The following is a 24,127-nucleotide window of genomic DNA, read 5'->3' as shown; positions in this document are numbered from 1 at the left end:
CAAGAATCCTGGACCAGGTTGCCACTTCCTTCTCCAGGGGCTCTTCCTGACCCAGGGACTGAACCCAAGTCTCCTGCATTGGCAGGTGGATTCTTTACCACTGAGCCACCAGGGAAGGCCCAAGCTCAGTTGTAGCTTGCAGTAAAAAAGTATTTTGGGGAGGTAAATTCTAGAAGACACTTTCTTCAGAGGACTGACCTGAACACAAAACAGGAGGTAGCTTATTCACAGAGCGACCTGCTGTAACTCACGGTACAGTTAGGATCGACCTCCCAGGTCCTGACCTTCCCCTGGGACTTACCCATTAGGAAGCTCTGTGTCCCCTGTGATATTTTTCTGGGGTGATGGTGTACACTGAGGAGGGGAGAGCTGGCAGGAAGCATTCTTTGAGGAAACCATTCTAGATCAACCCAGAACCTCAGGGCTGTTTTCCACAACTGCCCTCTATTTCCACAACTGTCACCCTCCTGGGAGCCTCAGAGACTGGCTCAGGTGTGGTCGGAGTCTGCTGCTGCTGCTAAGTCGCTTCAGTCGTGTCCGACTCTGTGCGACCCTGTGGACAGCAGCCCACCAGGCTCCTCTGTCCGCAGGATTCTCTAGGCAAGAATACTGGAGTGGGTTGCCATCTCCTCCTCTGTGGTCAGAGTCTGCAGAGAGCTAAACCTGTCACTCAGCAAGTGACTGCCTGTGTCCAAACTGTGGCTGGAGGCCTTGGGAGGTGGGAAGGGACAGACAGGGGATCGTCATGGCAGGCTTTCTCCCCAGAAGGCCATGAAGTGAGACAATGGGGAAGCTCCGTGTAAACGCTCCCCTCCGGGAAGTTCTGCTGCGTCCCCTGCAGCAGTGCGTTTCCAGGTGAGGACAGACGGCTGCCTCCAACACGACTCCCCTGCCCACACGTTGCCGGCGATGCTCAAGAATTGGAAAAACGCTGCATCAACAAGGTAGGCTCGATGGGAGATGAACAGGTGCCTAGAGTTATGCGGCCACCGGCAGCCCGTCCGGCCCGGTCACCTGGAGCTTGACCTGCAGGCCAAGACCAGCCCGCTTTGTACGAAAAGTTTGGTCAGAACACAGCTATGCCCATTCAGGACACACTGTCCACAGCTGCTTTCTCCACAGTGGAGCTGAGCAGCTGAGACGGACCAAGTGTCTGGCAAAGTAGACAATACGGACGGTCAGACCCTACACATAAAGTCTGCAGAGCCCGGACTGGCAGCATTTGGTGCCAAGACAAAGACTTGGCTGCCCCACTGCCCCCCAAGGGCCTAGAGTGCAGACCCTCAAAGAGCCAGGCGCTTTGACAGAGGGAGACCTTAGCGCTCAGGGACGACAGCCCTGCGACCACTGAGGCGGTGAAGCTCTCCTCCGAGCCCCCAGTGCCAGGCAAAGCTCCATCTTACAGCAGGCGCCGCTTCACTTGGTACAGAATCTCCAAACACGGTACTTTCCTTCTAGCATGCTTCTAGAACCCAAGAAAGATTTCAGAAATATAACTGGAGCTATAAGCTCCAAGCCCACACTAAGTATTTTAGTTTGAACTATTAATTTGCTAAAGGGGTTTTTAAAAGTCCCTTCTTTCTTCTCAGTGGCCATCGAAACTGGCAAAATTCACAGTGTGAGAGTTGGGGCTGTAAGGAAAGGAAACCTCTGAAAGCGCAGGGGGCATGCACACTCCAGCACACCTGTGCGGACATCTGCGTCCCTCGAGCACTGCGTCTGGACAGAACATTACGGTCTTCTATGAGAGAAATTCCGGCCCCTGAATGCCTGCTCTGAATCCTGAGTCTGCCTGATGGAAAATGGAGCTGGAAAAAACGAAGCATGGTAGACAGTGACCACGGCCCCCACCAGCCCACCCCTCCAGCCATAGCATCAGTCAGTGCCTCAAGTTTGACATTCCTGCTGGGGCGAATCTATAAACACTTCGTTTGCTGAGAAAGAGCCGCAAATCCCCCACTAAGCTTGTTACCTCAATCATGGGGATAGAAGGCTGACATTAGCTAGGCCTAAGCCATGGTTAAAGTCTCCAGAAGAAATGAAGACTCCTGTAACTAAGGAAACTTCCAGACTGCACTGCGCAGGGAGCAATTACCCCGTGGGCTCCCCACGATCAAAGCCAGTGCGGCCTGACTCCTTCCATGAAAGAGCCGAACCCAAGGGCTTTGAAGCCAGCCTCACGCGAAACTGTCATCACAGTAATGATGGGGGCCCGGAATGCCCAAGCTGAAAACGATCCTCTTCTTAAGAAAGCCATTAGCTGGTCTCGGGATAAAAAAACTCTTAGGAAAAATACCGGCATGAAATTCACCAGAATGTTAAACAATAGTCTCATTTGAGTGAATGACTTTATTCTTACGCTTTACACTGGTAAGAATCTCCTCTTACAACAAACATTTTCTACACCCCACCAATTATGACTATCCTGAGATGAAATTCTTAAGAGGTAAAACTCAGCTAAAATCACAAAAAATCAATAATAAAACATGAAGAAGAAACAAAGGGAAAGCACTGATAATGAAGCATGTGTTTCAATGTGCAAATCTGGGGGCCAATAACAGCAGGAGGCATCATGAAGCAGCCAGAGGTGGACCCTGAGAATCATCCTGCAGGCTGATGGCAGCCGTGGACGGGGGCGGGGGCTGAATGATGATGTCATCGCACAAGAGGCCACGCGGTCAGGGATGCGCACAACCCACGTGCAAGCGGCTTCTCCTCGACCAACGTGGTGGTCGGACTTTTAGAAGCTCTCTCTGCCGAAAAAGGTGAGCTCACACACAGGGTCGAGTGTGGCTTTGAACTCAGATGAGAGAGGCTTTTACCCGACTGCAGGGCGGCGGGCAGAAGCGCAGCGGCAGGACAGCTGTGTTCCTGGGGCACGAGGGAGGCCTGGCTTTCCCGGCCCTGCCCGCGGACGCAGGCACAGCATCCCCCCCATGGCGACCCCTAAAAGGACACCCTCCTTCAGGAGTGCTCTGTACGTCTCTGTACGCCACGTGCTTCCTGTAAGGGAACACACTGCCTGTGTAACCACTGCGAACAAGTTATACAGCAGAGGCTGAAGCCTCTAACAGCAAGACACAAGGTCACAGGTCGCTGACAAAAAACTGGAGGCCTTGAAGGCAGCCAGAGGCAGAAGGAAGAGACTGGAAGAAGTGGGAACCTCAGAGGTTAACTGTCCTACCCTCAGCAGCTGAGAAACCTGCCACGTCTCTAGGCCTCTGAGCGAAGGCCACACAGATACCCTGAAGGTCAACTGATTCCATCTGAAAGATTCCTGACTGAGGCAGAACTCACTGATGTGATAGGGCAGGGGCCCCAACATGACAGGGTCTGCGAGGAGTACATGCGCACTTTACTGAGATCTGCTTGGCAACAGCATGACCTAAAATTGATAGAGTCCTTAAAAGGAAGATGCCAAAAGGAACTGTTCTCAGGCTGGTTTATCCTGCTTGGTTGGAGCAAGGCACAAATGTGACCCATATATAGAAAACCTGGCAGCTGTAGGACTCTAAGAACTACAGAAGCGCATAACAGGAGAGGCTGTCCCAGCAAGCGTGGCGGCCAGGCTGGAGAAGCCCCCGCGGGCGGCCTGCACGGAGGGCACTGGCCCGTCTCCCCCAGCGCCCCACCCACGGTGCCCGGCGTCACTGCTGGGACCCCACTGGCTGTGTGGAGAGCCTGCCGACCCCTGGGGGCTGTTCACAACAGCCCTGCCCATTCCATCTATCCCAGGAGCACTGTAACAAAGTTCTCAGGCTTCGCAAGTCCTCTCACTCTGGGGACAAGTTAACTACCTTTCCCTTCTCTTCCCCTTTTCCAGCTAAAGACAAAGGAGCTGAGGGAGGAAAATCTGTATTTTACTGTCTTCTCACTCAATTAAAAGGGAGAGCGGCTTGCTTAAAAAAAGATGATGGTGGTTTTCCAGTGAACGTGAAAACTACTACTTGACTACAGAAATAAGCAGTCCGGTCCGGAGCTCACCTACCGGGTCTCTAAACTTAGACGGTTGTTCTGTCTCAACAGCTCAGCTCGTCTGGGACATACTTTACCTTATTAGGCAATCGGGCCCCGGAGAGAAGGGAAAGCAAAACAGGCCTCGGCTTTTACCTCAAAGGAGAACAACGAAGACACTACCCAGCGGCGGGCACGGACAGAACCCGCTGGGCGCCTGCCAGCAGATGAAGGGGCTTCACGAGGGTGGGTAACAAGGCCGAGTCCTGCCTGACGGAGGGGAGAGCGCCCAGCAGAGCGCCAGGAGCGAGGCTGAGAAAACGAGCAAGCAGGAGGGGAGGCTGCCACCTACTCCAAGCGAGGCAGGGCGGCGTGTGTGTGTGTGAGCGTGCGTGCATGCGTGTGTTTGTGGCATGTGTGTGTGCACGTGCATGCGTGTTTCTGCACGTAAGCGTGCATGTGCGTGTGCATGCGTGTGTGTGCTTGGGTGTGTGTGCATGCATGCGTGTGTGCGCGGGAGCGTGCGTATGTGTGGGAGGTGTGTGTGTGAGCGTGCGTGTGTGCACGCATGCGTGTGTGTGTGGGGGGGCTGTGTGTGTGTGCATGCGTGTGTGCACGGGAGCGTGCGTATGTGTGTGGCGTGTGAGTGTGCGTGTTCGTACGTGCATGTGTGCGTGGGAGTGTGCGTATGTGTGTGGTGTGTGTGTGAGTGTGCGTGTGTGCGTGCATGCGTGTGTTTGTGCACGTAAGCATGCGTGTGCGTGCGTGAGTGTGCGTGTGCATGCGTGCATGTGTGCATGCGTGCATGTGTGCAAAGACGAGCGTGAAGGTGGGCGGGTGCTGGTGCAGGAGGGCAGGCAGAGCCCGGGGGCTGCTGAGGACCCGGCAGGCGGGGACCCAGGGCGCCCCGAGCTCGCCTTCCCCCGGCTCTGCCTGACTCTCCCACGCCTCGGCATTCATGCCCTTTAACGTTTACTTCTCAAAACTCACCAGGTCCGTTTCCAGAGCACAGGCATGTGCTGGAGCCGGGGCTACGTCTCTGACTCCGAAAAATCCATCCTTGGTGGATAAATTAATAACCAACCTCAAAATCCGAGTATTCTCAGGTCAGTGCGAGTATTCCAAGATTCGAGAAACAGTCTGATGGATGTGACTCACCTCTAGCCATTTCAGTGTATTAAGTGGTTCTTATTTCACAACTCTAAGAGGTCGACAACATCATCAACCCCGCTTTACAGACGCGGAAACAAAGCGTCTCCTGCAGAGCGGCGGGCTGCGGAGCCAGGCCTGCGCTCCTCTCGCTGTGACAGTCACAACACACGACAGGTGCACACTCAGGTGCAGAGCCCACACACTCGTGTGCACACTCCCCCTGGGGCTCGGCTGTGAGCTCTAAAGGGAAGCGCTCAGGGAGCCCCAGAGCTCCAGACTCAGCGCTTTCACTGCTGGGACCCGCTCCAATCCCCGCCAGGGCACCAAGACCCTGCGAGCCATGCAGCGCAACCAATAAATACGGAAAACGAGAAGTTCAAGCTGCTTTTGGCTCTAGAATCCCAAGCCCGTGACCGTCTGTAGACTGACTGAAGCTCCAGCTCACAAAGCCATAAGGACCACCGCATACCATGCGGGATACGGCCAATGTTCTGTAAGAGCTGAGAGACTGTCAGACAGGAGGAGCTCTGCGGAGCAGCTGGCTCAGCTCTGGTTGCCTCTGCCTGGCCTGACTTTGCGCAGTGTTATTATGTCTTTGAGTAGTCTCCATTTCCCTTAAGGAGGGGCTTTCTTTGGAAAACTTATTTCTGGGAGCTCTTCTGTATTAAACTGTGATTTAGCCCTCTGATGCCTAGAATGACACTTGTTCAGTTACTAAGTCGCATCCAACTCTCTGTGACCCCGTGGACTGCAGCATACCAGGCTTCCTTGTCCATGACATTCCTGCCCATCAAAGACTGCAGACAAGGTCCGGAGAGAGGCCGCGTCTCCCTTTCAGAAGCCATCAGCAGAGCCCCAGCAGCCGGCTCTCCACGACCACAGGGCTTTCCCACGGGGCCTCCCCCACAGCGGCCGAGAACTGGGGACAGGGTGACCCTGACCCTGGAGCGCGGCCTGGCCATGGCAGGCAGCTCAGAGTGCCTGTTCCACGACTGGATGAGGGGCTACAGGGACAGGGCACAGGAGGGGAGACGCACCCAGCAGCTTCAGGTGTGAGAGACGTTCCCGCCGACAGGTGGCTCCCACCGCAAGTTCCATTTTCTGTTACAGCTTAGTTCAAAACCAAGCTTGCTGGAAAAATCTCAGTTTGGGTCTCTTTCTGATTTAGTTTGAAAGTCTTAGACTTAATCGCTTATGCCTTCTGGAGCACTGGACCAAGGTGTCCCTGGACGAGCTCACCAGCTGTCTCCTGCAGGGATCTCAGAGCCCTCCGACCAGCACGTCCTCAGCACGTCTCCTGGGCAGGCCTCTCCAGGAGGAGGCGTCATCAGACCCCTGGTCCGCTCTGGATGGGACGCTACGTGGCCGCCATCGAAGGTCAAGTGTCATGGTTTGTTCGGATGACGGCACATGATTGGCCCGAAAGCAACAGGGATGTAGGGGAGAAGCACCTTCCTAAGTGAAGGACGGGAATGTCTCATCCTGACGGACAGACACGCGCCCAGGTCAGGGCAGCAAGGAAGCGCTCCCCCAGACACGGATCAGACTCTCACGCAACCTCAGAGCCACCCCTCAAGGGAACCTTCCTTCACGCGAGGAGGTGCGACGCCACCAGCAACTCAAGTCAAACACGGAACCTGCTCAGGAAAAACGAAAGACGATGACGGAGGAGTGGGAGGCACGACTCCTGCGGGGCAGGAAGCCGCAAGGACGGCCGCGCGACGCGCGGGGCAGGAAGCCGCAAGGACGGCTGCACAACGCGCGGGGCAGGTCCAGCGTTCTGCACGAGCTCTCAACGGAGCTGACCTTCAAACCTGTGACTCACAGCACCGCACAGCGGAAGCTCGCCCAATACTGCACACTAGCACACTTCAACAGGAAACCCAGCTAGGAACGCCTAGACTCACCCTCCATCTTCTGAGGGAAGGCAGAGGGGAGTGGAGACTGAGTTAACAATGAATTATACACTTGATGAAGCCTCCAGAAAAACCCCAAGACCATGGGGTCTGAAGAACCTCTGGGCTGGTGTGACAGCCTCGTGCCGGGCGATGGCGGCCCCACCTCCACGGGGCAAAGCTTCTGAGCCCGGAACCCCTCTGCACCCACCTGCTGAGCCTCTTTACGGGGCTGCTCATCTGTGTCCCTAAATAGGGATGGGGAATGACAGGGACGTGAGGGTGGCCCCTGAAGCAGGGCGTCACCCACCTGGAGAGCTCTCACTCCCCGAACACTCCGCCGGCCCGGGCCTCAGAGCTCCCACCGTGGGGCGAGGCCCCTCGGCCAGGCTTTCTCTAACTCCCTCCCAGCTCTAAGGCGCCCACGTCTGGGAGGCAGGCCGCGTCCCCGCACGGATCTGGATTCCCCACCAGGCCCCCCGCCTCCCACCCGGCCTCCTCAGGCACGGCTCTGCTCACCACCGCTCCAAGACACGTGTGCCCTCTAGTGACGGATTCAGCCCCACGCCGGAACCTCCCAGGGAACAGTCTGCTCCAGGGGAGGGACGGGAACAAGAACAGGGAGACCAGACAGCGTAAAGGAAACGCGGGCAGGCCAGAGGCTCAGGCGAGGAAAGATACAGAGGGTCTGCAGGGCCCTGAGCACACGCCGTCCCCCAGGGCCAGGGGGCAGTCAGCACTTCAGCCGGGAGCAGCCGCCTCCCTCGCGTCAAACCCAGACTCGGTTTGGCCTCAGTTCGCAAGATGAAGACAGGCGAGGACTTCTGGGGGAGGGCACCCACCTCCTGCGGACAGCTGTGCAGACCTGCTCCCAGCGTGGCGCCAAGGGGCCATGGAGACCTAAACCCTGCGTCCCCCTCGGGCTCACCGCCTCGTGGCTTTCCCAGGGGGATGGGGTTTGCCTCAACAGGTGCACCACGTGGGGCCTGGACACACTCCGTGGGTCACCACCACGGAAGGGCACCTCTTACCCAGAACTGAGGACACGCCAGGGCCGTGTCAGTTGTAAACCGTGCCCGGACAAGCACGCCAGCGCCACCTCTCTAGCTGAGCTACACGACAGGCAACAGATGTCCACGGCGCTGACACAGATCAGGGCTAAATAGCAAAGGTTTCCTAACCAGGCTCTAGTCCCTGAGAGGAGGAGAGATATCCGCACACGTTTGGGATCATCCCAGCTCCCACCTGACCAGGGATCCGGGCTGGAGATTGTAACCATGAAGGCTCCCTCCCAGCCTTAAAGGGAGCTGTCACTGAGTGACTCCACGGACGCAAGTTCAAGAACAGGCAACTCAGACCTCTGGCGGCAGCGACGGAAGAGCGGCTGTCTCTCGGGATGGGGAGGCAGCGACTTTTCAGGGAGAGAAGGGATCTGTGTCGTGTGTGAGTCACACCCCGGTGACCGCTTTCAGAACTCGGTCAGGTCTGTGCACGCACTAACTGCTGTCACATCCTGATTTACAAAGCAGATGTCAGAGTCAGGTGACGAGTGAACTTAAAACCTAGACTGCACCCTCCAAAGGAGCGGGCTAAGATGGAGAAGGACGCGGTCATGACCTCAACACTAGATACAGCTTTATTGCCCCCAAACCAGGAAAGAAAGCCGCACGGCTCCAGAGGGCTCCGTGCCACTCTGGGGGCTCGCGGCTGCCGCCTGACGGAGGAGGCAGGGGACGAGGGCGGTCCTGACCCCCCAGCGGCCCAGGATGGACTCCCAGGGTCCGTGGGGACCGGGCCCGCTGCCCCGGGGGCCGGTGTGGACCCTGGCGTCACACCTGCCAGGCTGCACAGGTACCGGGGAGGAGCCCACCAGGGCCGGGCTGGCATCGGGGCACGGCCGCCCCAGGCACCCCAAGCGGGCTGGGGCGCTGGCTCACCGCACACCCTGCCCTCCTGAGACACACACGGCACCCCTGCCGGGTGCCCCAGCACCAAGGAGCTCAGAAAAGCAGAAACTGCGGCCTCCCCCAGCAGGGACGCCACCAAGGCCTCCTCGCTGGGGCTCCTTTGTGGAGCTGCCCGGCCTTGACGCCCCTCCATACACGGTGGCCGTGTCCAAGCTCTGCGGTCACACTTGGGCTCCCTGGTTAGCTATGTTAGTTACAATTCACTCTGTCTCCCGAAGCCCCGCCAGCCCCTAGGAACGAGGTCGCGGTCATGTGCACACACCTTGCCCTGGGGGGCCTCCTCGGGCGCCTGTGCCCACATTGCCCCCAGCCCCTCCCCCAACGAGGGGCTGCCCCCTCCTCAGCGGTCCCGAAGGCACCGCCTCTGGAGGCCACTCCTGACTTTCCTGGGTCTCGACCCCAATCCAGGCAGGTCAGGGACAGCAGAGCATCCCTACTTCCTCTCTAAAAATGAACTAGCTATTGATTTTCAGGATGAGTTATTATATATATTCTGATAGCATACTGTCACATAACTTAGGGCAGAAAAAAGACCATCTCTTCAGACAATTTCCAACAGAAATGCACATACTCTCTCAACTCATTTGGTCAAAGCCAAACCAATCCCCTCCTTCTGGAGAAATGGCAGGAGGACGTCCCCGCGGCCCAGGCTCAGGACCCGGCGTGTCACCGTGGCGGCCCGGGTTCCAGCCCTGGCCGGGCAGTGAAGACCCCCTAACCCTAACCCCAGGAGCCACGCAGCACGGCCAAGAAAACAAACAAAAAGCCCAAAGGAAGAAAGAGAAAAGACGCCCGGTGCTGCTCGGAGCCTGGACCCTGTCGCACGCGAGCCTGGGGCTTCGGGAGAGCGGCCCTCAGGCAGGAGCGGGCGCCAGGCCTGCAGGCCCGTGAGCTGCACACACAAGAGCTCAACCTCGTTTCAGAGTCAAGTGTAAGTCACTGCTGACGGTCTCCACCCCGCACTCCTGTGCTCCTCGCTGCCAGCGTGCAGAGGACGCCGATCCACGAGAAACAGCATTGCTGCACCTTTATTCCTGAGATTTCAGAGGACCTTACACACTCCAACAGCACAAGGGAGAGAAGACAGACTCAGAACCCATGTGAGGCCTGGCCGGAGGAGCCCCGAGGACGCCTCGGGCAGGAACACGGGCACCGGCACGCCAGCCAAGAAAACGGGACGCGGGCGAGCAGCCAGCACGTCCCCAGGGCAGCGGCCCCTGGGCCCCCAGACCCAAGCCTGCATGCAGCCTGCTCCTGTTAGGTGGGCACACGCGGGCAGGGCGGCCCCGCGGGGACAGCCTCACCACGGGTCACTCACCCACGCCTTCTTCACCTCTTCCGGGACTTCCGTTTCATCTTCCTGGAAAGGGAGGAGGAAGGAAAACAAGCGGTCACGGTCACAGACAGTGCTGGCGGCACAGGTCAGCCCCGTCAGCACCCGCCTGGGCAGGGAGGGCTGGCGGCCAAGGGAGCCGGCGCTGCAGCCTCAGCGCTGCCTCGGGCGCCCCCCGCAGCCCGAGTGGAACGGCCCTGGCGGGAGGGGAGAGCTCCAACTCTCCCGGGCTCTGCCGCCAGTGGATCCGTCCGTTCCCACAGCGAGACGCTCACACCCACCGCTTCTGACAGCGACCACCACCGCCTCTCTTCCCGCCCCGATGAACCATCCACCTAGTTCCACATGGGTCACGATGACGGGGGACCTGACCCCGGCCCCTCGGTTTGTACACGCCAGAGGCAGCCTGAGCCAGCAGGCAGAGGCCCGAGGGGAGCGGATGCACGGAGCCCTGCCCTCAGACGCAAAGTCAAGCCGTGTTACGTCAGCTGTTCCTTTCTCTCCTCCGGAAGAGGAGACCTGCGTCAGGCGACTCTGAGAGACCCTGGGGTCCTCGGCCAGCCCTGCGCGCGGGACGCCGGGGTGCCCACTCCCCAGGGGCCCTCGGGGCCCAGGGCGGCTGCACCCGCGCGGTGCTGCGCTTGCTCTGTCTGTCCGTCTACACTCGCCGCGCCCGCCCGCCCGTGCGCTTGGCACTGCCCTGGGTGCCAAGCCTGAGCCTCCCAGACGAGCCCGCGCCCCTGCAGCCTGTCTCATGACGCGTCCTGACACACAGGGCTCGCGGCGCCGGGTGGGACCCTCTCTCGCACCCACACAGGACGGCGGGTGGAGCACACGACACCCCGCACAGACGGGCCACTTACGTCCTTTGTCCAGAAGTTGATGCCCGTGCCCCGCCGCCGCTCCCGGGGCCGCCTCCTCTCGCGGACGGACAGCCTGCCGGAGGGCTGGTCGCCCGGCTCTGCTTCCTCGCCTTCTGCTCAGGGAGGAGACACGGCACGGATCTTAGGAGCCCGGGGCACACGCACTGGAGGGCCTGCCCTTTCGGAAGCCCGACGTACCGTTTTTGTCCATTTCCTGCGTCCCGGGAGTGCCTGTGGGGGGCTCTGAGCTCTGCGAGTCGGGGGCGGAGGACCCACCCGTCCGGAGCAGGTAGGAGCTGGTGTAGAGGGAGGGTCTTGGGGCAGGAGGGGACGCTGGCGCTGTGGGCTGGTCGGGCTGAGCTGGACACCGCAGGGGATGATACACAGGCTAGAACAACCCATAGGATGAGACGTCAGAGGTCAAGTCCAAGGAAAGTGTAGGGACAGCACGTTTATTAAAAATGGGCTTTTCTACGTCGGCAGGCTCATAAAGCAGTCAACCAGCCAGAAGGGAAGCAGGTCTGCACCCTACTCTGACGACACCGCCAGGCCGAGAGCAGCACGGGAAAGCTCCTCCTAAACTGGCCGAAGGGCACTGGGAAGTGCCGACTCGCTGGCGGCCCCTTCGCTCCCACAGAGCAGACGGGAAGGGTGCCGGCCTTTCAAAGGTGGGGCTCTGGAAGCAGCTCAGCAGCAGGAAGCAACAGGAGGAAGAGTCATCTAAAGACAGACCGAATCTGGACCTTGTGCCAATTTCTGAGCCTTCTATCAACGTGACATAACTAGGCTTACTGACACTTTCAAAAAACTCCCACTTTCTGGGGCTTCCCTGGTGGTCCCGGAGTGAAGACTGCGCTCCCACTGCGAGGGGTACGGGTGTGATCTCCGGTTGCGGAACTAAGATCCTGCATGCGCACCCACCCCCAAAACAAAAGTAAAAAAATAATCCCCCTTTTCCCCTTTGAACGCTTTTTCCTTGAGAGTTAGGACAGAGCTTGACAATAAACCTTAATATTTATTTGTTGAGGTGGTTTGTTGAAGATGCAGACATAAATTCTCACCACGTGCCGAGATTGTCTGATTCTTTGTTTATAAGTCACAGAGACAGAAGCAATAAAATACAGTCAGCTTGGAAGTCTGACAGGGCGTGGCTCAAATCCTAGCTTCGGCACAAATGAGCAGCGTGACCTAAGCAGGTGACTCGGGTTCTGAGTCTCCACTTCCTCCTTCGTAAAACAGGGAAAATGAGCGCTTCCTGAGAGAGGGCTGCGAGGACTGGATGAGATACTGTATGCTCTGTGCTTAGAACTCAACCCTGTAGGCAGGAAGTACTCAAAAAACTGGCTGGTAAAACAAACGGAATAAACCACAGAACCTTGGTTACCTAAAGAAGGAGCAGGAAGATGTCTTTTCCTGCAACCACGGTCACCATAAAGTTTATCATCCCAACCGGGGCATTTCTGGGCATGAAAAGGAACGGTACTGACAATCACCCCGAGATAAAAGGCGTCGCTGGAACACTCTTCGGTGACCCAGGAGCATGCTCACCCTAAACAGGACCCCACAGCCCTGACTACGCTTGGCAGAACATCCACCCGCGGCGCAGGAGGAGGGCCTGCGGGAGCCGCGGGCGGGGAGCGCGCGGGGAGGGGGCAGGCTGTGGCTCAGCGCCCCCCGCCACCTCTTCTTGCAAGTCCCTTGCTGGTGTCTGGCCACGCCCTGCAGCTGTGGGATCGCAGCCCCGGCCAGGGCTGAAGCTGGGCCCCGCGGGAACAGCACAGCCTCCTACCTGCTGGGCTGCAGGGAGCCCCTCAGGCTCTCCGGTGTCGCGGAGATGCCGAGCAAGGTGCTGACCACGCACCCCACGGCCTCAGTGTAGAAAGGACTGGCATTCACCTTAGAGGGCTGTGCCGAGGACTAAACAGTTTCATACATGGAAACAGCTAAAGCGGTGCCAGGCATAAACTCAGCAATAAACGCTCATGTTTCTACTTGCATTTTATCATATCGAGACCTCTCTTTTCGGAACAGAAAGACATTCACATTCGTTAACCAAGCTTATGGTGGGAATCATTTCACAGGACACACACACCCCGAAGCATGCCGCAGCCTAACCTGCCCGTTATGTCAATAAAACTGGAAAAAGCGCGTTAGTTAACTCCCAGAGGAAACAACGGATCACTTCAGGTCTAACGTCCTCTGAATTCTTTCAGTTACACAGGCCTGGCAGCCACAGATGGACGTAAACAGGCTTCCTGGGAGGTGTCGGCCGCAGAGCAGCAAGCGCTTGACTCCCCGTGAGGAAGAGCCCCCCAGACCCTGCTCTGGCCCCGCGGGCACTCACCTCTCCCTCCGGGCTCCGGCCCCACGGCTGGCGGCTCTCCCCGGCTTCCTGGGCTGGGGCTGCCAGGGGCTCCTGCTTCTGGGGGCCGCCTTCGAGCGCTCCGGGGCCCACGGGCTTCAGGCTGGGCTGCTCCTGAGCCTGACGCTCTACCCTCGACCGGCTGAACGTCCTTTCTGCTTCCTGAAGGTCCGTGAGGGTCACGCCCTGGGGAGACACCACACGGTCAGAGGCTTCCCCCTAACCACGGACACCTGGCCGCGAACGAGCAGGGAAGCTCCTTAAAGGTCAAATGGTACCAAGTTCCAAACAGCCCCCAACAGGTGTGAGGCCGTCTGAGCTGATACACACTGAACACAAACACCTGGGTGCGCAGAGGCCCCGGGCCTGGGCCCAGGCGCACGGCAAACGCAGCCCTCCAGCTCCACAAGCGCCCCTGCCGCTTCCACACTCACGCACTCACGGCTCCCTGGAGCCCTCCCGATCTCAAAGAGCACGTGGGCACCAGCTGAGCCTGCCCTGCAGATCCCAGGAAAACCGAAGTTAACGCTCAGAGAGAGCCAGGCCCAGCACGGTGAAAAGTCAGTCAGGCTAGGACAACCACCAACCCCAAACCACATCCACAAAAACTCACGGAGAGCTGACCGTGAGGCCACGGCCAGGACGGGAGTGGCAGGAAGACCCTGAGCACAGCCCTCCAGGGCTCACCAGAATGACCACTGTGACTGGGTGGCCAGGAAGCATCTGCTACAGCTAAAGAGAGAGAAGGGGCTACTGCAAGATGGCAGGAGGGGCGGTCCACCAGCAGCAGACAAAGCACAGACGTCGTCTCCAGGGAGCGAGGGGGCTGAGCCCCGCGCCGGGCTCCCCAGCTAGGGGTCCTGTGCAGGGGAAGGCGAGCCCCCAGAACGCCAGGCTTCGAGGCCAGCGGGGCTCCTTGGGGAGTCCCCGAAGGCTGTGGGGAGCAGAGACTCCGCTCCTGCAGGCACAAGCAAAGCCTCACACACCCCACAACCCAGGGTGGAAGCAGGGATTCAAAAGAGCCCGGGTCAGACCCAGCGGCTGACCCAAGTCTCCCTGCGAGACAGGGAGAAGACAGTGGCAACAGCCACTCTGGGAGCTGGTCCCCCCACAAGGATGCTGCTGCAGGCCAGCACCACGGCAGGACCCTCTCCCTAGCCCCCCAGGTGACACACAGCGTGGGAGCCGCAGGCCAAGCAATCAACCAGGCAGCGACCTGCCCTGCCCTCCCCAGCAGACAGGCTGTCTGATGACGCCTGGAGCCCACAGCAGCCCCTGGACAGCCAGCCCCACACAGCAGCACGGAGGCACTGGATGCGGATCCTGGAGCCCAGGTCCACCCACCAGCGGGCAGACTCCAGACCCAGACACGCCTGGGGCCCGGCCCTGTCCACGAGGAGCCTGCGCTAGCCTCGACACCAGCCTCACACACCAGTGGGTGGACACCAGCCCCAGGACAACTGCAGGCCGCTGCCTGCCGTGGGCTGACCCAGTCCACCCGCCTGTCACGGGCTGCCTCAGTCCACCACCTGCAGGCTGGCAGCAGCCCCAGGATTTCCTGCACTGACTGCCTTACCAGTGAGCCAGCTCTAGCCCCGGGGTCCCCCACAGCCCACACAGGGGCACCCCTAGAGCATGGAGCTCCACTGAGCACAGTGGGGTGTACTGCTGGCACGCACAGGACACTTCCCACAAAAGGCCACTTCTCCAAGGTGGGGAAAACAGAACGAACCCGCTAGATACGCAGAAATAAAAACATCAAGTTAGGCAAAGTGAGGCAACAGGACACGTTCTAATGGAGGAGCAAGACAGACTCCAAAGCAACGAGGCGAAGCGGAAAGAGGCAGCCTGCCCGAGAAAAGCTCAAGGAGAGAGCTGTAAGGACGACCGAAGAACGCAAAAAAGAGTGAGGAGGTTGTAACAAAGAGTCAGAAAATACAAAGAAGGACCAGAGATGAAACCGACAATTGAAATGGAAACGCACCAGAAGGAGTCAGGAGCTGAGCGTGCCAAAGGGCAGAGAGAGGAGGCCGCCGCCAGGAACGGAGGAGGAGAGAGCGCGCACAGACGTGAGGGCGGCTGTAAGGGGCCGCTACGGCACACCCAATGCATCGCCATTCACACCGGAGGAGGCCCAGGAGAGAAAGGGGCCACAGATATATTTGAAGACACAACAGCTGGTAAACTTCCCTAACCTGGGAAGGGAAACAGACTTCCAGGTCCAGGAAACACTGGGTCCCAGTCAAGAATCACCCAAAGGGGACTATACCGAGACACCTCGGAATTAAATCGGCCAAAGTCAGAGGTGAAGATGGAGTATTAAAAGCACCAACGGAAAAGCAACAAGCTATAAACAAGGGAACTCCCCTACAGCTATCGGCTGACTTTTCAGCAAAAATTCTGCAAGACAGAAAGAAGTGGCATGATGTATTTAAAGCGATGAAAAGGAAAGGCCTACAGTCAAGAACACCCTCCCCAGTGAGGCTCTCATTTGGATTGGATGGAGAAAGCAAAAGTTTTATACATAAGCAAAAGCTAAAAGAGTTTAGCACCACAAAACCAGCTTTACAAGAAATGTTAAAGGGATTTCTCTAAGCAAAAGAAAGGAAAAAGGTCACAAGCAGAAACATGAAAATTACAAAAGGAAAAATCTCGCTGGCAAAGGCAAATACACAGTAAAGGAAGTATCAATAAATCAACCAAGTACAAAGCTAGTGGGCTGCCCTGGTGGCTCAGATGGTAAAGAATCCACCTGTAATCTGGGAAACCTGGGTTTGATCGCTGTAGACAGGTTAAAAGACAAACTAGTAAAATCAAGTATATCTGCAATAAGTAGTTAAGGGATACAGAAAATGAAAGGATATAAAATATGATGTGAAAAACAGTAATCTTGGAGGGGAAAGAATGAAAAATGCAGGGTTATTAAAATCCTTTTCGAAATTAAAGAGATCAGCAACTTGAAATAATCACATATATATGTATATAGACTGTTATATACAAACCTCATGGTAATTACAAACCAGAAAACTGTAATAGATGTACACACGAAAAAGGGAAAGACGTCCAAACATAACACTAAAGAGTCTCAAATCCTAAGGGACGAGAACAAAAGAGGAGATGGACAAAAGAACCAGAAAAGCAGTCTCAGAACAGTAACGACAATAAGCACAGACAAAGCAATAACTGCTTTAAATGTCGATGGAGTAAACGCTCCCATCAGGAGACAGTGGCTGAATACAGTCTGATACAAAAACAAGACCCATAGATACATACTGCCGACAAGAGACACACTTCAGACCTCAAGATACACAGACTGAAAGGAAGGGGAATGAAAAAAGGTATTAGATATAAATGGAAATCAAAAGAAAGCCAGGAAGCAATACTTATGTCAGAAAAATATACTTTAAAATAAAGACTGTTACAAGAAACAAAGACGGAAAGGACATGATGATTAAGGGATGAATCCAGGACGACGACACGACAGCTGTCAGTATATACGCACCCAACACAGGAGCACCTAAACGAGGGAAGGAAATAAAGACACGAAGGGAGGAATCAACCGCAGCACAGCAACAGGAGGGGCCTTCACCCCCCGACGCCAGCTGACGGGGCCCCACGCCGACTGTCAGGGCGGGCGCGCCGACGGCCACGCCACCGACTGTCAGGGCGGGGGTGCCGACGGCCACGCCACCGACTGTCAGGGCGGGGGTGCCGACGGCCACGCCACCGACTGTCAGGGCGGGGGTGCCGATGGCCATGCCACCGACTGTCAGGGCGGGGGCACCGACGGCGGGGGCACCGACGGCCACGCCACCGACGGCGGGGGCACCGACGGCCACGCCACCGACTGCAGGGCAGGGGTGCCGATGGCCATGCCACTGACTGTCAGGGCGGGGGTGCCGATGGCCACACCACCGACTGTCAGGGCGGGGGTGCCGATGGCCACGCCACTACAGACCAGAGGAACCTATTCCATTCAAAAGCAGCAGAATACATCTTCTTTTCAAATGCGTATCTCCAGGATAGATCTGTACTACTTAACACAACTCACAGTAAATTTAATAAAGCTGAAATCACCTCAAGCATCTATTACAACCACAAGGCTATGAGACTAGAAATCAACTACAAAAAAGAGAAAAACCTGTAAACCCCACACACACATGGGGTAAACAATGTGCTACTAAACAACCGACGGATCCCAAAGAGCTCAAAGTGTACCCAAAGAGAGATGAGACGGAAACACCACCTTCCGAGATCTCGGGGGCGCTGCAAAGGCATTCTAAGAGGGATATTCGTAGCAATACAAGCCTACCTCAGGATACACAGAAAACCTCATACAACCTAACCTTAACCAAAGGAATCAGAAAAAGAAGAATAAACAAAATCCAAAGTTAGCAGACTGCAAGGAGATCTAACCAGCCAATCCTAAAGGAAATCAACCCTGAATATTCATTGGAAGGACTGACGCTGAAGCTCCAATACTTTGGCCACCTGATGCCAAGAGCCAACTCATGGGAAAAGACCCTGATGCCGGGAAAGATTGAAGGTGGAAGAAGAGGGCAACAGAGGATGAGATGGTTGGATGGCATCACCGGCTCAATGGGCACGAATCTGGACAAACCCCTGTAGATAGTGAAGGACAGGGAAGCCTGTCCATGAGGCTGCAGAAAGTTGGAGATGACTTAGCCACTGAACAACAACAACAAAGTCAGCAGAAGAATCACAACGATCAGAGTAGAAATAAATGAAACCAAATAGTGTCTAAAAGTAATCGAAAAGATGGAATTAACCTAGTTCTTTGAAAAGACAAAAAAAAATTGACAAACCTTTAGCCAGATTCATCCAGAAAAAAGAGAGAGCTCAACTCAATCGTCAGAAAAGAAGTTAACACTGACACTACAGAAATACAGAAAACAATAAGAGGCTGCTGTGAACAATTATATGCCAAGAACCACCTGGAAAAATGGACACATTTCTAGAAACGACAATCTAAACCAGGGAGAGAAAAACCAATTAACAGTAATGAAACGGAATCAATAATGATAATAAAAGCTCCCCACAAACAGAAGTCCAAGCCCAAATGGTTTTACAAGTGAATTCTGCAAAACATTTAGAGAAGCAGTAACACCTATCCTTCTGAAACGCCTCCAAAACACTGCAGAGGAAGGAATGCTTCTGAACTCACTCTCTGAGGCCAGCATCACCTCGATACCAAAACCAGGCAGATACAACACAAAAAAAGAAAACTACAGGCTGAAATCCCTGATGAACACAGATGTAAAAACTGTCAATTAAATACGAGCAAACCAAATCCGATAAACGTTAAAAAGATCAAACGCCATGATCCCTCTTCATGGACCACTGCTTGTGGGGAAGGGGCTTGTGCGACTCAGTGAAGCTATGAGCCGAGCCCGGCAAGGCCACCCAGGACGACGGGCCTCAGTGGAGAGTTCTGGCAAAACACGGTCCACTGCAGAAGGAAATGGCAGCCCACTCCAGTGTTCTTGCCCGGAGGACCCACGGACAGTATGAAAAGGCAAAAAAATATGATTCTGGAAGATGAGCCCCCAGGTTGGAAGTGTCTGGTGGGCACTCCCCGGGCAACTACCAACAGCTCCGGGAAGAATGAAGGGGCTGGGCTGCTTACGATTACACAGTGGAGGTGGTGAACAGATTCCAGGGGCCAGGTCCGAGAGGGCGCCTGAGGAACTGCGGATGGGAGTTTGTAAGACTGTACGGGAAGCAGCGACCAAAACCCACCCACAGAAACAGAAACCCCAGAAGGCAATGCAGTCGTCTGAGAAGAGAAGGGAAAAGCGAGGGGAAGGGAGAGATACCCCCAGCTGAGTGCAGAGTCCCAGAGAGCAGCAAGGAGACAAGAAAGCCCTTTTCAATGAACAGTGCAAAGAAACAGAAGAAAACAACAGATGGGAGACCAGAGGCCTCCTCAAAAGGCCAGAGACGTCAAGGAACATCTCATACAAGGACGGGCACGGCACAGGGCAGGAGTGGCAGGGACCCGACGGAAGAAGTAGAGATTAAGAAGAAGTGGCAAGAAGTGACTCTGAAAAACTATACAAGAAAGGTCTCAATGACCCAGATAACCACGATGGTGTGATCACTTGCCTAGAGCCAGACATCCTGGAGTGTGAAGTCAAGTGCGCCTTAGGAAGCATCACTACGAACAAAGCTAGTGGAGGTGACGGCATTCCAGTTGAGCTATTTCAAATCCTGAAAGATGATGCTGTGAAAGTGCTGCACTCAATATGCCAGGAAATATGGAAAACTCAGCAGTGGCCACAGGACTGGAAAAGGTCAGTTTTCATTCCAACCCCAAAGAAAGGCAATGCCAAAGAATGCTCAAACTACCGCACAATTGCACTCATTTCACATGCTAGCAAGATAATGCTCAAAATCCTTCAAGTTGGGCTTCAACAGTACGTGAACAGAGAATTTCCAGATGTACAAGCTGGGTTTAGAAAAGGCAGAGGAACCAGGGATCAAATTGCCAACATCTGCTGAATCACAGAGAAAGCAAAGGAATTTCAGAAAAACATCTACTTCTGCTTCATTGGCTACACCAAAGCCTTTGACTGTGTGGATCACACCAAACTGTGGAAAATTCTTCAAGAGATGAGAGCTCCAGACCACCTTACCTGCCTCCTGAGAGACCCGAATGCAGCTAAAGAGGCAACAGACCCGGAGATGGAACAACTGGCTGGTTCCAAATCGGGAAAGGAGCCCGTCGAGGCTGTTTACTGCCACCCTGCGTGTTTAACTTTTCTGCTGAGTACATCATGTGAAACGCTGGGCTGCATGAATCACAAGCTGGAATGAAGATGGCTGGGAGAAGTATCAATGACCTCAGATATGCAGATGACACCACCCTTATGGCAGAAAGTGAGGAGCAACCAAAGAGCCTCTTGATGAAACTGAAAGAAGAGAGTGAAAAAGCTGGCTTAAAATTCAACATTCAATAAACTAAGATCATGGCATCTGGTTCCATCACTTCATGGCAAATAGAAGGGGAAAAAGTGGAAACAGTGTCAGATTCTACTTTCTGGGCTCCAAAATCACTGCAGAGTGCAGTGACTGCAGCCATGAAATTCAAAGACGCTTGGTCTTTGGAAGGAAAGTTATGACAAACCTGGTAAATGTATTAAAAAAGCAGAGATATCAGTTTGCCAACAAAGGTCCATATAGTCAAACCTACATTTTCTCCAGTAGCCATGAGAGAGTTGGACCATAAAGAAGGCTGAGTGTCAAGGAATCGATGCTTTCGAACTGTGGTGCTGGAGAGGACTCTTGAGAGTCCCTTGGAGAGGAAGGAGATCCAACCAGCCCATCCTAAAGGAAATGAGATAATCACCAACTCAATGAACATGAATTTGAGCAAACCCCAGAGGCAGTGGGGGACAGAGGAGCCACGTGGAGCTGCAGTCCATGGGATCACAGAGATCTGGACTTACAGACTAACCCAACCAACAATACCACGATCAAGTGGGATTTATCCCAGGCGTGTAAGGATGACTCAGGATCGACACACCCATCAGTGCGACAGACACCACATCAACAAAGTGAAGAATAAACCATACGATCATCTCTGTAGAGGCACAAAAAGGTTTTGACAAAATTCAACATCTGTTTATGATATAAAAAAAACTCTCCAGAGAGTGGGCGTAGAGAAAACACACCTCAACGTAATCAAGGCTGCGCGAGAAGCCTTGCGCAGACACCATCCTCAACCACAGCGCTCTGAAAGCACTTCTCTACGATGAGGACCAAGACAAGGATGCCCACTCCTGCTACTTTTGTTCAACACTGTATTGGAAGTGCTAGCTATAGGAATCAGACAAGAAAAAGAAATAAAAGGAGTCCACACTGGAAAAGGGTAAGTAAAGCTGTCAGTATGTGTAGACAACATGATCCTATACGTGGAAAATCTTAACGATGCCACCTAAAAACCACCAGAGCTCATGAACTCGGTAGAGGCACAGGATATAAAATTAATGAGAATTAAGACAGAAACACAGAGAAGGCAATGGCAGCCACCCCAGTGTCCGTGCCTGGAGACTCCTAGGGGCAGAGGAGCCTGGAGACTCCCAGGGGCAGAGGAGCCTGGAGACTCCCAGGGGCAGAGGAGCCTGGCGGGGTGCCGTCCACAGGGTCGCAGAGAGTCGGACACGACTGAGTGACTAAAGAACAATAAGACAGAAACATATGATCCAGCCTATTCTACTTCTGGGTCTATACCTAAAAGATGCGAAAGCAGGGACTGAAGAGTTATTTGCACGTCCACGTTCACAGCAACACTGTTCACGGCAGCCAAACGGTGGGAGCAACCCGAGTGTCCATCAAGGGATGACGGATGAACAAATGTGGTGTGGACAGACAATGAAACACTGTTCAGCCTCATAAGGGAAGGACATTCTGACATGAGCTACATAAGGGACAGACGGTGAGTGACACAAGCTGTCACCCCAGGACAGAAGCTGTGACCTCACTCACACGGGTTCCCTAGAGCCAAGGTCACAGAGAGAAGGCGCCGAGTGGGGGCTGCTGGTAGCTGGGGGAGCAGGGAGTGTTCGGGGGTTGAAAGGTTCCGTGTGGAAGAGGAAAGCTGTTCTGGAGATAGAAGGCTGCAAAAAACTGTGAATGTCTTTACCGCCAATGAACTGTTTGCTTAAAAATGGCTAAAACATTACGCTGCACATTACCTATGTTCTTCCACAATAAACCCAAACAAACAAACGACAGCCAGTCTGGTCCTCTCGGGGTTACGTCCTCTGGGGGAATGAACGGCCGTCGAGCACAAGCAGTCACAGCTGTGACAACGCCGGCTCCGGGGGGCACCTGCCCGGCCCTGGAGGGTCCGCAACCACAGCAAGGCCGGTCCGTCAGTCCCCAGCCTTCCTGCTTGGTGTCTTTAGCATCTGAAACTGCGGGGCTTCCCCGCCCCTGGAAACGGCCTTCTCACCCCTCTGGACCATCTCTGTTGACCCCTCAACTCCGCCGCCCGGCTCACCCTCCTCTGCCTCCCTGACGCCTGATCACAGCCTGTCTGCATGTCGCTGCCACACACCCACGGCCCAGCTCGGCCAAGGGACAGCTGCCCGCGCGCCTCCGGGCTTCTGAGCCCTCCCACCAGGTCTCGGCGACCTTTGCGAAAGATTCCTCACCACAATGCCTCCCTTAGGGCTCTTTCCTTTTTATAACATCACTAGAGAAACATAAGCCACACACCATAAAATCCACTCGTCCAGGCGGCACACGCACTGTCTCTGAGCACGTTCCCGGGGCTGTGCGGCATCCGCACCCAGCATCAGGCACGCACCCCACACCCTCAGGGGTCACTTCTCGCCGACCCTCCCCCCAAGCCCTCGGCAAACACTCATCTGCTTTCTTTTCTCTGCCAGTTCTGGACACTTTCATACAAATGGAATCATGCCCTGTTTCTTTCATCCAGCGTTAACTTTTCTTAAGGTTCATCCGCATTGTAGTATGTGCTCGTTTTAGGACTTCATTTCTTTTTATTGCCAAACAATATTCACTGAATATGGAACATTTTGTTCATCTATTCATTAATCAACAGAAACGTGTGTGGTTTTTCAAGTCTTGCTAACTGCTTTATTTGTTTAGTCTCTGCAACAGCCCAGCCTGGGCCCACCACCCACACCTGCTGGGGACCGCTGGGCGCCCCGGCTCCAGAGCACTGACCCTGCTGCTCCTAAGTGTCCAGGGCTCAGCGCTACAGCGACGTGCACGCTCCACATAGGTGGGTCTACGCAGCAAGTCAACTAGCCAGAGGCAACAATGAAGTTGGGTTTCTGGCCCCAGAGGATAATGCTGTTATAGACACCTGTGTAGGAGCTTTTCTGTGGACGCCTGCTTCTCTCTCTCGAGGGCACAGCCAGGAGCGGCACCGCGGGCCCCCTGGGACCTGTGTGGGGAGCACTCAGCTTCTCCTGCAGGAGCGAAACGGGGGCCTCAGCACAGCGAAATGAGGAGGCTTAGGGAGGAAAGAGGAGAAAGCTGCTCTGCGCCTGGAAGAGCAGAAGCGAGAGCAGGTATGTGTAGCTATGAATGCCTCTGATTCTGTGCAGTGTGAGATTTCACACGAAAGCTTTCGCTGCAGTGGCTGCAAGAAGGCACACGTTTTATCGTTTGTTGACTGTAGTTCCCGTGGGATGGCAGACAGACAAAAGGATTCAAAACACGGAGGCCACACTCACTTGGGTAGACCTGCGAGTCTGCCGAGCCTGTCTGGAGCGCGCCTTCCGTAAGGACTCTGCTTCTTCGTCCCGGACGGGAGTCAGATACGACCTGTGGGGAGAAGAGTCACAGCGCAGGTGAGGCCCTGGCACACGGGGCGCTCTCCACACAGGCGGGCCCCACGCGCCAAGACGGAGCCGGGCAGAGGCGGACCACGGAAGGCTGCTGGGGAGAACGGCAGACGCCAAGACATGGTCTGCAGACCTGCTACTGCGCACGCAGAGCCACGTCCTAACCGTAAAATGAGAGCTTTCCTTCCTCTCTCCCATCCTTACGCTATTTCTTTTCTGGCCTTCATGCTCTGGTGCGAACCTCCAGAGCATGGTGAG

The 24,127-nt window shown here is 55.4% G+C and overlaps 1 protein-coding gene across 11 annotated transcripts in view; it reads right to left on the bottom strand.

Moving 5' to 3' along the window:
* The window catches only part of PPP1R12B (protein phosphatase 1 regulatory subunit 12B), a 159,935-nt gene that overhangs the window by 42,297 nt on the left and 93,511 nt on the right, over window positions 1–24,127 (bottom strand). For 5 of the 11 annotated variants that reach the window (XR_014052998.1, XM_081487330.1, XM_081487331.1 and 2 more), the window contains 5 exons: window positions 23,759–23,849; window positions 13,509–13,712; window positions 11,363–11,552; window positions 11,165–11,277; window positions 10,287–10,328 (listed from right to left, as the gene is read on the bottom strand). Coding sequence is in view for 7 of the 11 variants with exons in the window: in XM_081487330.1 (XP_081343456.1) it covers window positions 10,287–10,328; window positions 11,165–11,277; window positions 11,363–11,552; window positions 13,509–13,712; window positions 23,759–23,849 (640 nt within the window). In the remaining 4 variants the exon portion in view is untranslated. Of the gene's footprint in view, window positions 1–10,272; window positions 10,329–11,164; window positions 11,278–11,362; window positions 11,553–13,508; window positions 13,713–23,758; window positions 23,850–24,127 lie in introns of those variants that run through there. The other 6 variants (XM_081487333.1, XM_081487335.1, XM_081487336.1 and 3 more) reach the window with 3 other exon arrangements.

This window comes from Giraffa tippelskirchi, chromosome 5 (assembly GCF_054371585.1).
Source record: "Giraffa tippelskirchi isolate mGirTip1 chromosome 5, T2T-mGirTip1v1.2.pri, whole genome shotgun sequence".
In the NCBI taxonomy this organism is placed as follows: Eukaryota; Metazoa; Chordata; class Mammalia; order Artiodactyla; family Giraffidae; genus Giraffa; species Giraffa tippelskirchi.
The sequence above is the reverse complement of the archived record's forward strand: the minus strand, read 5'-3'. Positions and strand labels throughout refer to the sequence as shown.